Raw genomic sequence first — 17,153 nt, forward strand, 5'->3', positions numbered from 1 at the left:
TATCATCCTTCTTCTCTGTACTACTCTCATCTATAACCGAATGGTTTACGAAAATCAAACTTCTATGGCAATAACTGCTCAAACATTTTGTCTCCTTTGATTCTGAATTCGAAGACTGATGTCAGTGGTTTCGGATACTATCAATTTCAAGATTATCTATAACACCCTTAGACGTGAGAAATGTCGTTTTCGTAACTCTAGATATTAGCTCTCTTTCCCGCGGTTTTTGTTTAGTCCCTCATCCTTCTAAATTTCAACCTCTAAATGCAGCAGGTAAAACTTGATGCAAAAAGTCCTGAGCGCCTCAGACGCTGCCCTCGGGCTCGCTTCCGAATTCATTATCTTCGGTAGGGATGTCTTGAATAATATCGTTGGTCTGCGGGCCGGTATATTTCCTGGTAATACATCAATGGTTAGTGAGTTGGGACCAAATGCGAGTCTAATTCCGATCACGATTATTCTCACCCTCGGGCTGAAGAGAACCACCAGAATATAGAAAACAGCCCAATGAACGCAACGACGACAATGGCGTAATTCCTATCAATCGAGTTAGCAGAGCGTCTCCGATCCCGAGTATGAAGCTCTTACATGTTCGCCGGCGTCACTGGAATTTGGGTAGGGAAAAACAGAATGGTACTGATGAACAGAACCCAAATAATGGCAACCCAATTGATCAAGGGTCCCCATCTACCAAGGGTGAAAGGGCCTTCGATGAACTTGACCCTGGATCTATAGATCTGGTGTGCTAGAATCACGGCAATGTATGAGAGATCCAAGGCAGGGGCCGTGACGCTGAAGATGGCGGTAGCCGTTTCGGTAGAGCCAATAGCAATGCAGTTCAGGCAGATACTAAAAAAAACCACGAACCAGACCGCGTTGACAGGGGTGTGGGTTCGGGAATTGACCTTGGATAAGAAGGCTGAAAATGGAAGCGCATCGTCTCGTGCGAATGCAAATGCCATTCTTGTATCGGCCAGCATGGCGGAGCAACCGGTGAAAAACTGTACCAGAATTGCAAATGACCACATTGTTGTTCCGCCTGCTTTTCCTCCAGCATTCAGGAATACTTGCGCTGCTGGCAATCCTGTTGGGGTGTTCAAGATACCATCGAAGTCTGTTAAGCAGAAGCACATGCAGACCGTCAATAGCCAGCCAAATGCGCCACTGACCAGAACAGCGATCCTGATTGCAACTGGTCCTCTGATGGCAGCGTCGTGGGTTTCTTCTGACATACTGCAAAGCGGTTAGGTACTATTCATGGGGGCTCGACTAGCTGTTCTTACTGAGTGGTTCCGTCATAGTCGGTCATAGTCCATGCCACCGATAGGAAACCCAAAAAGAAAGAAAACACCTTGGAGCCCCACCCAGACCCATCAGTGAAGTGAGTGAAGACCCACGAGGCTGGCTGCTTCTCCGGGGTCAAATATATAAGAGCGATGCAGATCGCAATTGTGGCCGCAACTAAGAAAAGAAAAAAAGAAAATTAGGCGGAGGCCATGGCCGTGGAGAAAGCTTAATTACTGACTGTTGATCGGCGCGAACCAAAGAATGATCCGATGGAGCGTTTTGGTCGTCAACGAACAAATGACGCCCAGAATGCAGAGAACACCAATAGAAACAAGCACTGTTTGCAATGCAGTTCTAACCAGCAATTAGCAAGATGAAAGATAGGCCATACAGCGTGACGTACGGTGAATACGAGTACTCGCCGTCAACCAAATTCGAGTTCATGCTGACACCAGCCAACAGCATCTGGCTAACGGTGTATGCGACACTTGAGACACCAGCCGTCTGGCCCAGAAGGTTGCACCAGCCTTGAATCCATGAGAATATTGGGACCTGGTCGGCTGGTACCACGTGCTTCGTCACGAAGTACATTCCGCCTGCCGTTGGATACGCCGAAACTAGCTCTGCTACGGAGCTGCCGATGACCATCGCCATGCAGGAGCCGATTAACCAACACCAAACCGCCGTGGCTGGGCCTCCAGCCTGCAGTGGCGAGCCAAAGGTTGCTGGCACGGATCCGAGTACCCCCAGAATGGAGATGGCATACGATACTGTCGACCATTTCGAGAACTCACGGCGCAACTCCTGGTTGGACAGAATCAAGGTTAGGTCTTCCGCCTCCCGGGCAGTTGTGAGGTGGCGGGCATCGTTACTTGTTTATAGCCTATCCGAGCCAGCAAAAGCTCGTCGTCGTCCTGAATGGTTGCCATTGGAGGCCCGAGGGATGAATCTTGTTTCCGAACCTCCTCGGCTTTCGTCTTTCGATCTGGATCCGAGGATTCTACAGTCAGGACCATTGCGAAGACGTGGCGCGCACAATCAGACCGCGTCGAGGGGGTGAAATCCAAGGCAAGATAGCGCCGATAAGACGAGGGCAGCAGTTGAAATAGACCGGCAAGGATAAAAGAAATCGAAATGTGGCCCACACTTACATATTTATCTTACAGAGAGCTCTATCTACTCCGGTAATGCCAGACCGGGGCTAAGATCCGATCGACCGACAAAGGAGACGGTGAGATGCCAATAGGACAAACCCTAAACGGGAGCTCAACGGGAGCTTTAGGGGGGGCGGGAAGATTCGGTGGGTAGCAAACAGATAAGTGTGCATCGATAGTCTCAAATCACACATCGGTTGCTGCAACCAGTGATACTATCGGGAGGGGGTTCGTGAATTTTCGACAGGCTAGGGGACCTTTGGGGAGCCGAAAATATGCAGGAGAGAGGGGAAGCAATCCACGAAAAGACGAGCCACGTAGACACTGTTATCGGGATCCCTCATCTAGCTATTTCTGTAGCTTCGAGGTCAGTTCGGAGCCGAAGAGAACCTTGCGGAATGGCGCAAGAACAGTGGGGTTGAACTACTAGTGACTTGGTATCAGCAGCTTGTATTGGCGGGAGATGGGTCTCGGTCGATCTACAATGAGAGACCTGGACAGGGGTGCAAATAATGGGTGTGCCCGGCGGGCAGAACTCCACGGGGAAAGGCCCCCCGAATTGCAGCAATAAAAATGCGAAATGAAGAAAATACGAAAAAGCGAGTGGTGCATGTTACTCCTATATGTGCTCCCAGTGTTTACTGCTAACACCGGCCCACATGGAGAACCTCGGAGACACGTATTTCCGGTGTAGCAAAGGTGGTCAATCCGGTATACCATCAACATCCCGCGGGGCTCCAGCAACCTCCCCCGATATGTCTCGCTGATTAGCCGCCTGCTCTCCATTGCTCGTCCACGGCATGATCCACCATGGCTGATCCATCTTATCACAACATGGGCCAGCCCGAGGACCCTTCGAACCCTCGGTCCCACCTCGCGTATCCCGGAGCTGCTCCTCCCCAGCCTGGAGCTGCTCCTTATCCTCAACCTGGAGCTGCTCCCTATCCTCACCCTGCTCATAGTCAATGGGCCACGTATGGCTCCCCTCAACAGCAATACCAGGATGTGCCCCCTCAAGCCCCCCTATAATGCCGCTCCGCCACAGCCATTGGGGGACCCGAATATGGCTGGATTAGCTTCCCAGATGAGTGGCCTAGGCATTGCGGCGGACCCAGGAGCAAGAACGAATCGGAAGAAACATCGGCATGCATTCCATGACATCGGAACAGGGTCTGCGGCAGCGGCGCAAGGTTTTGACCAGACACCTGCTGCGGGGCCGGAGCAGTCAACCTCGCAATTCCTCAGCACAGGTTTGAATCAAGTGCCTCGCGCAGTATCACCAGGATTCCCTCAGCCTGGCCAACCCGCCGGACCAGGTCCCACGCAGCCAGGCCTTGCACGCGGGCCCGATTCTGTGGCTACCCAGGGCAAGGTTGACCCCGAGCACATTCCAAGTATCCCTCGGTCTCGCGACGGCCCTGCCCAGTATTACTTCAACCATGTATACCCAACAATGGACCAGCACCTCCCTCCGCCCGCCGCCATTCCCTTCGTGGCCCACGATCAAGGCAACTCGTCGCCCAAATACGCGCGCCTCACCATCAACAATATACCCGCAGCCTCCGATTTCCTCTCCTCGCTCGGACTGCCCATGGGCATGATCCTGCAGCCTCTCGCTCCTCTCGACCCCGGTGAACAGCCGATTCCCGTGCTGGATTTTGGAGATGTTGGGCCCCCGCGATGCCGACGGTGCAGGACATACATCAACCCCTTTATGTCTTTCCGCTCCGGCGGTAGCAAGTTCGTCTGCAACATGTGTACATTCCCCAACGATACACCCACCGAATACTACGCGCCATTGGATCCATCCGGTGCGCGTGTGGATCGCATGCAACGACCGGAGCTATTGATGGGCACAGTCGAGTTCTTGGTTCCAAAAGAATACTGGAACAAGGAGCCTGTGGGGCTACGGACTCTCTTTTTGATTGATGTGAGCCGTGAGTCGTACCAACGGGGCTTCCTGAAGGCAGTGTGTGCAGGCATCTCCCAGGCGTTGTATGGAGAGGATGGAGCTGCTGATGGCACAGAAGGCGATGAGTCTGCTCGCAGGGTACCTGTGGGCTCGAAAGTGGGTATCGTCACGTTCGACACTGAAGTCCACTTCTACAACCTTGCTGTAAGGATCAAAGATGCTGCCATTTGAGATGTATGGCATGCTAACTGGAATACAGTCATCATATGGACAGGCGCAGATGATGGTAATGACCGACCTGGAGGAGCCATTTGTCCCGTTGAGTGAAGGTCTTTTTGTCGACCCATATGAGTCCAAGTAAGTGAGATTCGTTTCGCCTATGGCCGATAGGATTCTTATATTTAGCAGGTCCGTGATCACAACGCTCTTGGGCAAAATCCCTAGCATTTTCTCTCAGGTCAAGAACCCCACCCCCGCATTACTTCCTACCTTGAATGCGGCTCTATCGGCCCTTCAGGAGACCGGAGGAAAAGTGGTCGCCTCGGTTGCGAGCCTACCCACTGCCGGCCCAGGGCAGCTCTCCGTGCGAGAGGACCCTAAAATCCATGGAACTGAAGCAGAGCGCAAGCTGTTCGCAACCGAGAATCCAGCCTGGAGAAAGACGGCTAGCAAGCTTGCTGAGGCTGGAGTTGGCGTAGACATCTTCATCGCCGCCCCCGGTGGCGCTTATGTGGATGTGGCGACTATCGGTATGTTTGGTAGAAGTCTTTGAAAGGACTGTAGGCTGACAAAAACATGATTATAGGCCATGTCGCTGCACTCTCCGGCGGAGAGACATTTTTCTATCCCAATTTCCACGCACCTCGCGATATCCAGAAGGTGCGCGAGGAACTGGTCCACAGCGTCACTCGGGAGACTGGCTACCAGGCCTTGATGAAAGTTCGTTGCTCCAATGGCCTACAAGTATCTTCGTACCATGGAAACTTTGTGCACCATACTCTGGGTGCCGATCTGGAGATTGGTGGCATAGATGCAGACAAGGCTGTTGGCGTCATCTTCGGCTACGATGGCAAGCTTGATCCCAAGCTGGATGCGCACTTCCAGGCTGCATTGCTCTACACCTCTGCAGATGGCCAACGGCGGGTTCGTTGCATCAATGTCGTTGCAGCGGTTAATGAGGGCGGGATCGACACGATGCGGTACATTGACCAAGATGCCGTGGTGGCGGTTATCGCCAAAGAAGGTAGGTGAATTGGTGCTGTTGTAGTGGGATTATACTAACATTTATTAAAGCTGCCTCGAAAACACTCGATAAGTCTCTCAAGGACATCCGTAACAGTATCTCTGAGAAGACGGTCGATATCTTCAGCGGATATCGCAAGATCTTCTCTGGGTCCCATCCTCCTGGTCAACTCGTTTTGCCGGAGAACTTGAAAGAATTCTCCATGTACACTTTGAGCTTGACAAAGTCCAGAGCATTCAAAGGTTAGTGCATCGAAAAGAACAAAAAAATCTATATTTTCAATATCTCGTCTGCTAACCATTCACTATAGGTGGCCATGAATCATCAGACCGCCGGGTTCATGACCAGCGGATGATTCGTTCCATCGGCTGTACTGAACTTTCCCTATATCTTTACCCCCGCATCATCCCTATTCATAACATGGATGCTGAGGATGGGTTCCCCAACGAGCATGGGCAGCTCCAAGTCCCACCTGCCTTGCGCGCCAGCTTCTCCAAGATCGAAGAGGGCGGCGCTTACTTGGTGGACAATGGCCAGGTGGTCCTACTGTGGCTCCATAGCCAAGTTTCGCCCAACCTGCTCGAGGATCTCTTTGGCCCCGGGAATGACTCATTGCAAGGCCTCGATCCCAACACTTCGTCGCTCCCCGTTCTGGAAACACACCTGAACGCCCAGGTGCGCAATCTCCTGCAGTACTTCTCTACGGTTCGCGGATCCAAAGCCGTCACAATCCAACTGGCCCGACAAGGGATGGATGGGGCGGAGTACGAGTTCGCCCGTCTGCTACTGGAGGATCGGAACAACGAGGCCCAGAGCTACGTGGATTGGCTGGTGCATACTCACCGACAGATCAACTTGGAGTTGGCTGGCCACCGCAAAAAAAGAGGAGACGTCAACGAGCGAGGGTGCCTTGGCTAGTCTATCGGCAATGCGAACACCGTACTGGTAAGCCCGAGGGTTTGGTGGATGACGCCCAGCGCAAACCCTCTTCCCCCCTCCCCGGGCAGCTCCGTCGGGCTGCAGGCAACCCGCTCTCTGCGCCCCCCGGCCTACGCAAGAGAACGAGACGAGTCGAACAGATTCCGACAGGGGATGTGATTCGACTGGCTGCTGAGAAGTGGAGCCCGTAAAAGTCGTCACACCGAAGTCACCGAGGTCGGAAACTCCTTCTTCATATAGCACAGATAGTTTTTGTCAGCGTGATGATAATAATTGAGAATCGCCCCCTCGACCTGGGGCTGCCAAAGAAAAAAAAACTGCAACCGGTCCATAGTCCTCAATTTCGGTCCCAACGTTAGAACAGAGTACGCCTTGGATCAAGCCTAGCCACCCAAAAAGCCCTAAGGCGCAGGTACCGGGAGGGGAGCCTTCGTGGGGCCGCAAGTGGCGGTCTAGAATGACTTGGCCATTCTGGAAGGGGGACTGTGGGTGCTGGGCATGGCCCCCCCCCTCACCCTCCCTCAGCATTACGCTTGACTCGACTTGCTCTAGTTCGGTCCACATCCCTCATTAAGGTATCCTCCGGCGGCGGAACGGCCGCGGGCATAGGCCAGACTAAGCAGGACTAGTAGGACGATCGATCATAGGGCAGCATATGCAAGCGAGCATCCTTTGGATCCAGCTGTTCATCTAGATTTCTTTTTCTTCGTCATGTCTGAAAAGAACAAAATGGACGAATTCAATGCTGAGCAGGAAAGTGGGGGAGAAGCCGGGGGGGCGAATGGGAGCAGGTAACATAATAGCACAGGTTTACCCAGAATCAAGAACTCATGGCAATAATCAGGTCAAAAAACCGCGCATTGCCACAAGTACAGGGAGGCCAGAACAGACTCTTCTGGACAATAGCGAGCACCATACCGGGAGGAGTTTAGTTTCAGCATCTACGACCTTCTCGTTAGGGAGATAAAAATTCCAGAACTCGATCGACAGGTACCCAAGGCGAACGCAACGTCAGAGGCGGGCGGAGATGAAAAATCTGGATTGACGTCCAGGAACGCCTGAGCGAGAAAAAAAAAAAGTCTGATCGATCATAGGCCGGTGGGACGAAGAAGTACGGCATTCGTCCGAATTATTAATGTGGTGGTGGGGGACACGTCAAATTCCTCCAGAGGTTCGATCCGCGAGCCCTGGAAGGCCCTTGTGAATCTGCATTTTGCAATTTTGGGCATGTCGCATTCGCCAACTGGTACTCTCGCCTTTGGACACACCTGGACCAGGGGCTTCCAAGAAGGGGGGGGGTGGCCAAGGGCGACTAGTGCCAAAATGAAAATGGGGGGGGGAAAAAGGGAATAAAAAAAGAGTAAAAAGAATATTCAGGCGATGAGCGATGACGTGGGGGCGGGAGCACGGTAATGGTGGTGGCTGCTATTGCCACGAGTCCTGGGTGGAGTAAAGTCAGGGCCACGCACTTGACTATAGCGGAGCGCGCCCATTCAGGCCGTGGAGGTAGTGGCAGTGGCAGCTGGACTTTTGCCCTCTACTTGCAGCAATGAAGGTCGCATACTAAAGCAGGTACAGTGTGTGCCTTATCGGCACTAGTCGCTGCTTAATCCAATCAGCCAGATCTCGAGGATTGACACGTCAATTGTGTGTACTCAAGTCATGGTCACCGGACTCTGATGATTCTGATCACACTCTCTGTTGGATGTGTCCCCATCCTTTGGATGCGGTGCCTGGTGGCCCAGAGTCCAGACCCAAACCCGCGCCATGCGACACTGGGCAAGAAAAAAAAAAGGCCCCATCTCTGGCTTCCCCATGATTCGCCCCTTCTGGGTTTCCATGCTTTTACCGTTGAGGGGCCCACTGTTCCTTGGAAGCGATCCATGGCTCACCATCTATGTGGCTGGCCCACATGCCTTTTTTTTTCCTTGATCGGTACCTGGACTATAGTCCAGGGTCTTCAGGATCTTAGCTATAAGAACCCCCATTCCGTCCCTGATAGAATGGCTTTTTTTTTTGATCAAACAGCATTCATTCGAATCCACATTCCTTCCTTGAGATTGAATCTCGGATCATTCCTTTTAGTCTGTCGACCAGACCTTCATTTGCACATTCAACTATATCAACTCCTGTTTGAAAAAGAAGACCCAAAAGTCCAAACCTTCCTTCAAAAGCCAAGATGATGTTCACCAAGACTTTCGGCCTGGCTGCCGTCTTCGCCACCATGGCCTCTGCCCTTCCTTCTGGCGTGATCCGCCGCGGCGGCCCTGCTCCTCCGAGTGGCTCCGTCCTGATCACCAACAACTTGAACCAGGATGTGTACGCTTGGTCGGTTGCTGATACCGCCGGCCCCATGCAAACCCTGTCTGCCAACGGCGGCACCTACACGGAGGCCTGGCGCGCCAACCCCAACGGTGGTGGTGTCTCCATCAAGCTGGCCACCGACCCCAACCAGTCCGATGTGCTTCAGTTCGAGTACACCGAGAGCACCGACACCATCTTCTGGGATCTGTCTTGCATCAACATGGGCACTGGCTCCGAGTTCACCAAGTACGGCTTCTCCGTCTTGCCTTCCGACTCTGGCTCCGATTCCAAGTCTTGCCCTTCTGCTGTCTGCAAGGCCGGCGACTCTGCCTGCGCCGCTGCCTACCTTCAGCCCACGGATGACCACGCTACCCATGGGTGCCCCATCGATACTGGCCTGGCTCTGACCATCGGCCAGTAAACGATGCCGCTCTTTCAGCCAACTTTTTTTTTATGTTTTCATGAACTTTTCTACGACCGACGATCCTTCGTTTGTACATGCCGGTTGACCCGAGCACTCGTTTGATATGGGTCTTTTCTCTTCGTCTCACCACCTGGTGATCTTTTTTTTTTTTTCTACTTCGTGTCACCCAAGTCGGTGACCGCTTTTTTTTCGATTCTTATAGACTTGCTTTTTCTGACATGTTCGGTTGAGTCGACATGTTTCCTTCCACCGAGCGGTTGATTCCGCCGGTGACGGAATGTCGTCACGAGCTATGATTCCTTGATGTCTTTGTTGAATACCCCCTCCCCACGATCTGGAACGGATGAAGAGAACATGGTTCTAAGGGGAAGATAGAGATTTGTTGATAGAATAACCATGTGTTGCCAAAGAAACCCTCCCGCTCAGTAAAATCCCAGGTAGACCTATCCGCCGCGCGTTCAAAGCCCTAACAGGGTTCGAAGAACAGCGAAACCGTCGAGACCCCGAAAATTCCAACCATCCTACCGGGGAAAGCCCCTCCAGCCAACAGGAATAAAGAAAAGGAGCGAACAAGCAAAGTCACGATGATTAGTCCCGAGGCCTGGCAGCCCCGCCACGAAAAAAAAATAAAACGAACCGAACAGGAAACCCATAACCCCTCAAAGGTTTTCCCCCACCTCGAGGATCCATGGCGGGATCTAGAACACGAAGAACATTCTTTTCCCCCTCGATCCGCTCTCGAAACGCTTAAAAAGAACGAGTGGGACCAGGGCCCCTTTTGTCGATCCTCCGCCAGTCGGGACAAAAGCCCAGCCCCGCCGTGCGCCCAGCTACCAATCGCGATCTCGTCGCAGACTCCGCTCTTTGTGCGCAAAAATCCACGCTTCTAGGCCCTGGTACCTGTCGGGGGCTTCTCCTTCTCTCTCCACTTTCAAAGGCTGCGGGCGAAACCCGGTGCGGGAGTCCGCCCGGAATTACTCGGATACATTCCGCTGTTCTCCAATCGGCGCAGATGTGATCGCGATCTTGCGTCCACGAAAAGATGAGAGATCATAGGAGAGTCAAAAAAATGGCGAAGGACTGAAAAAGAGGACAAAAGGTACGACACTCAAAGCGGGCGACTGATCCATTCAGAATGCAGAGAACGGATCTTTTTGTTCTCGTTCCTGGCCTGCGTTCCTTGGTTCATCGAGAGTGCGAGTGCAAAGTCTGGTTGAGCCGCAGCAAGAGGACTGGTCCGTCCAATCCCACTACAATTCGCCTGTGAAAACTGGGCGAACGCTTGACCGCGCCCTTATTCGCGGCCCAGAGCCGAGGGCCGATTTTCACCTTTTTCTCCAACAGGCTTCCCTTTTTGGGAGGAGCCTGGTCTGTCCAGAGAGTTTGATGGTTGGGTCACATGCTGGCTTGGCCAGGGAGTTTCGCGGTGGTCGTGGATGGCCGGTGATCCAGCTTGAGCCGATCGAATTGGTTAGACCCCTGGGGGGTTCTGGACCTCGTTGGGCATCAAGGGAATATCATTGCCATTCGGGCAGTCGGGATGACAGAGCGAGATGACTAAAATCGGCGATACAGCCCTGGGGGAGGTTGATTGGTGACAGGCACTCGACGCTGTCTGGAGGACCCTAAGCGGCGCGGCCGACTATGGTAAGCTTGTGCGGTTGGGTAGCAATCCACACTCGAGGTCTACGAGTCCATTCACTAATAACTATTGATAAAACATGATTTCACACACTAACACACGAATCCGGTATTGGATGGTTGTCATGATGACTTCAGCATTGTAGTCATTTTTCCTCCGTGAAACTGGGTATCCGGTGTAGACAGTGGAAGGACCAGGGAATGGCCGGCGCAAGTTCACAAGACCATCAGGATACACTGAACTACCGCCGAGATCCTTTGAATGATGATTCTCACTTCGAGAGTATGAGGTGGGCTATATCTATCTGGCTGTGTAACGTCACTTTGCCGGCCGCGAACGTCGCCATTCAAGCCACCGCTCCATCAGATGATTGGATCGCATGGCCTTCAAGAACCCGTAGGCGACCAGGCGATAGATGATGGTACACACGCCCAGCGCCATGATGTTCAGAGGGCCGTTCTTGTCGAGGTTGTAGAGTGCCAGCACTTGTTCGCCAGAACTGATGGGACAGGTCCCGTCGGGCAACATCTCCGCGGCAGTGCAGGTGAAATGTTGGCCATGCATGGAAAAGGGAGCCAGGTTGGCAATGGACCACTTGATTGGGGAGAGGTGGTTGATCCCTTGCAAGACGTCATTCACATTCAAGCTCAGTACACCGCCCAGGATGGTGGAGATGGAGAGAAGAGTCGAGGTCACGTTCACGGCGAATCCGATGTGGGAGAAGATGGTGCAGAACATGATTCCGATGGACTCGCCGCAGTTGATAATGCAGAAACAGTTGAATGCGCTGATCAAGAACATTTGCGCAGTGCGCTTCAAGTTGTTGGCAAAGGCGGCAAGGACGCCAAATACAATGGCCGAGCCGATTTCGAATGGGATTTCGATTGCGGTGTAGGCAAGGAGAAATGTCTCCACCGAATAGCAATTGTCGCCTTCTTCACGGTAGAAGACATCGCGCTCGTTGGGGTAGATAGCGATGTTTTGCAGCATACCTATGCGATATTAGTCTCGGGGCGGCCGGGCAAACTGGCTGGGGGATATCGTACCGACAAAATAGAGGGCGGCAAATTCCTGAATGAATCCCATGCGGGATTGGACAGCCGGGTAATCATTCTTGAGCGGTGCAAAGAAAAGCGACATGATAATTCCAATCCCCAAGATCTGCATAGAACGGGCCATCACCAAGGGTGGCTGGCGCCAGAAATTGATGAAGGATCGCTGCAGCACGATCGGGAATGTGACATGGAATGGCAGCATCTGGCGCCGAAGACTGCCCAACTCGGCTGGCGTCGCAATCTTCGAAGCCGTACGTTCGAGTTGCGGGGATGCATCTGCCCACTTCGTGATGAGCTTTTGGACGCGCTCGCGGGTGAGTGCCTCTCGATCTTCCTGCTGCAGGTCCACGGTGATCAAGTCCAGCACGAAGTCGGCCGGGTTAGTGGTCTCAGGACACGGATGACCCAACCCAGCAAAATGGGGAAGCATCTGCTGGCCGGGTCCGGCATAGACAGGATAACCACCACGAGCCAGAAGCAAAACCTGAGAGAAATGATTGAACAGATCCGAGCGGGATTGGTGGATGGTCATGATCAAGGTACGACCCTCAGCTGCAAGGCCCTGCAACACCTCTATGATCGACATAGCCGTAAAAGCATCTAACCCCGAGGTTGGTTCGTCAAGAAGGAGCACCTTTGGGTCTGTGAGGATTTGAATAGCAATAGTGACTCGTCGCTTCTCGCCGCCGCTGATGCCCTTGATCAGATCATTGCCAATGAGGTTATCGGCGCACTCTTTCAGACCCATCTTAAACAAGATTTCTTCGGCACGGCGATTCTTCTCGTCTCGCGACATCCAGTTCGGGAGTCGCAGGCCAGCTGCGAATCGCAAGCTCTCGCGCACGGTCAAAGAGGAAAGGAGTGCGTCGTCATCCTGAGTCACAAATGAAGTGACGGACTGAATGACATTCTTAGAAGGAACTGCTCCGTTATAGAGCATCTGGCCGGTTACATGATATTTATCGCGTATGGAACCATGCAAGCGGCGTGCAACGGAGTTCAACAGAGAGGTCTTTCCGCTACCAGACGGGCCCATTATGATATTCAGCTCTCCCGGGCGGAACTCGGCAGTAATGGGTCGCAGGATGTGCAAGATCTCGGGCTCTTGCCCGACAAAGCTACGCTTCCGAAGCTCCAGGGCATATTGGTCCAGTGAAATCGCCACGCGTCGCGTGTCTTGGGTAGGGCGAAGGGCAATCTTGGCTTTCCCGGCGGAAGGATCACCCTCCGTCTTTCGTGCTTGGGCAATGTCGATGGCGAAACGATTGTACTGAAGCAAGAGGCCCGCGGCAAGATAGTGTCCCATGATGAATGCGACGAGGACCACAATTGGCCGCCATATCCAGTTCGACGGTAGACCAAGACTGTCCATGATGTAGCGGCCGGTGTACTGTTTACAGGCTGGATCTCTGGGGTCGTCGGAATACGGACAATCGTAGAATTGCCCTATCTCGGAGCCATGGACGCCGATAAACTCGTTCGCGCACTGTGCTCCGAAAATGTAGAAGGTGTATGCGCACCACTTGAGCCACTTTACATAGACGGGTATCTGATTCGCCTGGACGAAGTAGCCACATGCAAATGATTGCAAGGTGAAACACAGGTTTCCGACGAGACTGGCGCCTGGAAAATCTCGAGTGATGCTGATGGCCAAGGCAGCAAACGTCACTGCCACGTAGTGTGTGAGTACTGTCAAAGCCAAGAATATGAAAAATTGAGCCGCTTCCAGGCGATATCCCACCATGAAATAAAAGATGACCGCAAATATGATTGGCACAGGTAAATCTTCCAATGGAAGGCGAGCGACTCGGCGACTTGCAAGGAATGCAGGAACGCCGACCACTCCCTCGTTATGTTCGCGGTCGAAAAGCTGGATATCAATGGTCAATCGGTAAGTCTCATAAAGCAACACAAGGTAGCCGTTGAGCGCACTGGCAACGTAGAGCGAGCCTTCTCGTGAGCGAATACCCGATTGAGTTTGATCTAGCTGTATGAAAATCCAGCCGTTGATGACTGCCATTCCAATAGCTTCGAGCAAGCTACCTGCAACACCCATGGGGTCTCGAATCGTAGTGATGAAGGTACGAGAGGTCAAGACGTGCATCTGTCGGCGAAAAGACACGGTCTTCATAGCTCCAGTTTCCGTTCCTGACACAGGCGTCGCAAGTGTCTTCTTCTCATCAGGTGTATCTTGTAGCACTCGAGAGCGCCACTTTTGACGGAGATTCTCAACACGAGCATAAGACGCGGCTTCCAAGTCGTCAGTGCGATTGTCGATCGCTGCCAGGTCAATCAAAAACTCCGCTGGATTGACAAATGGAGGCATGACATAGCCACATTTCTCGAAATGAGGCAACGATTCGCTCACAGGACCACTGTAAAGTGCAGAACCTCGAGCCAGCAGAATGACATTGTCGAACAGGCTCCAAATCTCAGACCGGGGAGCGTGGATAGAGACAATCACAGTGCGGCCATCTTGCGCAAGCCGTTTCAGGGTCCGAATAATCTGGAAAGCACTTGTCGCATCCAACCCGGTCGTGGGCTCATCACAAAAGAGGACCGAGGGGATTGGCCAGTAATTGCACGCCAATGCTCGTGCGTCGCTTCTCTCCACCACTGCAGCCTTTATGGGCCGTGGTTCCTATGCGCGTGTTCGCACATTCCTTGAGTCCTAACTCAAGAATGACCTGCTCCACAATGGCCCGGCGTTCTTCAGCGGTGGTTGGCGGTGGTAGCCGAAGATCAGCCGAGTACTGCAGAGTCTCACAGACTGTCAAAGTAGGAATCAAAACATCCTGCTGCATGACATAGGCGCTGCGGACGCTGTTGATGTTGGTGTCGTTATTGAACGTTGTGGTGCCGGATACTTGAGCCCGCGATAGTGACATGCGACCAGCCATCAGGTTGAGCAGCGAGGTCTTCCCGGAGCCACTGCTTCCAATGATTGCAGTCAGACTCCCCTTCGGCATATCCGCACTCACGCGATCTAGAATTTCTTTCGAAGATCCGAGGATCTTCTTACCTCGAAAGCGGGCCCATATTTGTTTCGGGGAGGTTTCCCATATCGGCGGAGAAGTGTCAATCTCAAGAGATAACTCGTTAACACGGACATCCACGGGGTTCACATCTCGCAGAGAAAGATTATAGACACTTTCCGGGATCGAGTTGAGAGCAGGTTCTGCCTTCTGCACGGCCAAATCAGGGGAGATGTCAGTCGTCTCCATCGTCTGCGATACTATTCTCAAGCGGAGCTTGCCGTGAACTATCTTCTAGCTAGGCACTCCATTTGGGAACTCGGGATGTGACGGACGATGCCAAAACAAGGCCTAGATTTCTGGGCGGTGGGACCTATGAGGACGGCCTGGAGTAGAGTGATGTTAGGATAAAGTAAAAGGTATGTCCAACCCCTGCTCTGAGATTGCAACGTCTTATCGAAAGCAACACCGATTAGCCTTCAGGATCGTAACGAAAACGAAAACGAAAGCACGAGCTAACGGCCTGAGCTCCGCAGTTGACAGTAAGGGAAACGATCTGAGGGATATGATTGGCTGATATGACGGGCACACGTGCTTCAGTGGGGTAGCGGGCCTTGGTTAAAGAGGTTCCGGTGCTCTAAGCGAGGAGATTCTACAGTTGCCCCTTTTGGGTTACAACTCCAGAGTCCCCCCTAGCTCTACTAGTAGAAGACTACTGGATATCAGAGATACGTGCTGTATGTTGGCTGTACGTCTTTCTGCGCTTTGGTCTATACGCATAGATCGTCATGCCTGGATACTAACGGTCGGAGAAAAGAAGAAATAAAAAGCAAAAATAAGGTATGTGGGGTACGTGATCACGCTCCATATATGGTTAGAACATTGCATTCAGAGTCTCATACATATGGACATCAATGCACACCACAACTCTTTAATACCCCTTGCGAGGACCGCCCTCGACCGCCTCGCCATTAGCGGTCTTCAGCTCGTTGAGCATAGCCGTGCGGATAACGCCAACGTCGGTGTTGACTGAGATCATATCAAAGCCCTGCTGGGTGCGTCTGTTGGCATCATTGCCGTTGGAGCCTATCGGGGTTCATGCCAGTTAGCCTATCGAGATCGTTTCCTGACTGGTCGGGTAGAAAAAGTTAGCCAGCAAGGGAGGGGAACGCATACAGAAAATAGCAGCCTTCTTGCCAGCGTTATGAGCAGCATGCAGAATGCGCTTGATATATCCTTCATGCTCTTCTCCTCCATGAACCACGTTGGTCTGCTTAGCGAGATCAAAGGGTCCAATGAAGAGAACATCAATGCCAGGAACAGCAGCAATCTTCTCCACATTCTCGACGCCCGATTTTGACTCAATCTGCACAGCAATCGTGATGCCGCCTTCAGTGCCCTCATCATAGGCTGGCCCGGCATTTAGACCTGGGAAAGCGTGAGGAGCGAACATCGGTCCATAACCTCGAGTACCGCGGGGAGGATACTTGGTCCACTTGACAATATTGGCGGCATCAACCTACCCCCGCGATCATGGTCAGTCTGGGAATAGCTCCTATACCTATACTCATAGCGATTACTGACCTCTGAGTGGCACATGGGAGTCATGATCCCGTGGGCACCAGCATCCAGCGCCCGCTTGATCATCCATTCCTCTGCGCAAGGAACACGAATGATAGGGCTTACGTTCTCAGAGCCAATGGCGTTGTTGAGCTGAAGCTCATCAGCTAGCTGCTCATAGCTAGTCCTCATTGGTCAAGGGTCAGTATCTTCGCTCACCTCATAGTAATGATGATCGGAGATCAGTCCGTGCTCGGCATCCACGAGAACCCAGCTGAATTTCGTTGATGAGCCTGAATCGCCGTGGAGGATTGACTTCGCTAGAGCTGCACTTGGAAAACTACATTGTGAAAACGGTCAGCTTTCAAGGATGATACAATGGGCCTATCGCCGGAGCAGGATGGCATACGTGAGCCAGAAACCGTAGGCAACAGAAGGCCCATTGAGGCTTGATTTAATCGCGGTATTGAAAGCCATTTTTGCTGTATAGGCGAAGAAGAAAGACAAGTCGCATCTCCCAGAGGGGAGTCCGCGGGGCGGGTCCCCTCGGTACAAGTAAGACCGAGCTCGGTCACGGAATGTGGGGGTCGGAGGAAGTCCGGGTTCTCCATGGATTGCCATCTCCAGCAAACTTGAAGTTTCGTAACTCATGAACAGT

At 52.6% G+C, this 17,153-nt stretch overlaps 5 protein-coding genes across 5 annotated transcripts; 2 read left to right on the forward strand and 3 right to left on the reverse strand.

The window, feature by feature from the left end:
- Window positions 1-304: 304 nt before the first annotated feature.
- Window positions 305-2,303, reverse strand: N7468_004772 (uncharacterized protein; the record flags this gene model as incomplete). Its single annotated transcript, XM_058474069.1, has 7 exons — window positions 305-395; window positions 466-537; window positions 589-1,233; window positions 1,284-1,461; window positions 1,526-1,641; window positions 1,691-2,091; window positions 2,160-2,303. 7 exons carry the CDS (start codon window positions 2,301-2,303, stop codon window positions 305-307), a joined length of 1,647 nt encoding a protein of 548 aa, XP_058333072.1.
- A 948-nt stretch (window positions 2,304-3,251) lies between these two features.
- N7468_004773 (Sec23/Sec24 family protein) lies at window positions 3,252-6,514 on the forward strand (the record flags this gene model as incomplete). Its single annotated transcript, XM_058474070.1, has 7 exons — window positions 3,252-3,319; window positions 3,345-4,557; window positions 4,613-4,710; window positions 4,762-5,102; window positions 5,159-5,596; window positions 5,647-5,838; window positions 5,907-6,514. The coding sequence occupies 7 exons, from the start codon at window positions 3,252-3,254 to the stop codon at window positions 6,512-6,514; spliced, it is 2,958 nt and encodes a 985-aa protein (XP_058333073.1).
- A 2,200-nt stretch (window positions 6,515-8,714) lies between these two features.
- N7468_004774 (putative extracellular thaumatin domain protein) lies at window positions 8,715-9,260 on the forward strand (the record flags this gene model as incomplete). The annotated part of the gene is made up of 1 exon (XM_058474071.1): window positions 8,715-9,260. The coding sequence occupies one exon, from the start codon at window positions 8,715-8,717 to the stop codon at window positions 9,258-9,260; it is 546 nt and encodes a 181-aa protein (XP_058333074.1).
- Window positions 9,261-11,223: 1,963 nt separating this feature from the next.
- On the reverse strand, window positions 11,224-15,184 carry N7468_004775 (putative ABC efflux transporter; the record flags this gene model as incomplete). The annotated part of the gene is made up of 3 exons (XM_058474072.1): window positions 11,224-11,897; window positions 11,952-14,576; window positions 14,620-15,184. 3 exons carry the CDS (start codon window positions 15,182-15,184, stop codon window positions 11,224-11,226), a joined length of 3,864 nt encoding a protein of 1,287 aa, XP_058333075.1.
- A 682-nt stretch (window positions 15,185-15,866) lies between these two features.
- On the reverse strand, window positions 15,867-16,972 carry N7468_004776 (HpcH/HpaI aldolase family protein; the record flags this gene model as incomplete). The annotated part of the gene is made up of 5 exons (XM_058474073.1): window positions 15,867-16,021; window positions 16,112-16,454; window positions 16,520-16,648; window positions 16,715-16,835; window positions 16,905-16,972. 5 exons carry the CDS (start codon window positions 16,970-16,972, stop codon window positions 15,867-15,869), a joined length of 816 nt encoding a protein of 271 aa, XP_058333076.1.
- Window positions 16,973-17,153: the final 181 nt, after the last annotated feature.

The sequence above is a fragment of the Penicillium chermesinum genome, assembly GCF_028974085.1.
Source record: "Penicillium chermesinum strain IBT 19713 chromosome Unknown utg000003l:1.0-5111272.0:1.0-5115320.0, whole genome shotgun sequence".
In the NCBI taxonomy this organism is placed as follows: Eukaryota; Fungi; Ascomycota; class Eurotiomycetes; order Eurotiales; family Aspergillaceae; genus Penicillium; species Penicillium chermesinum.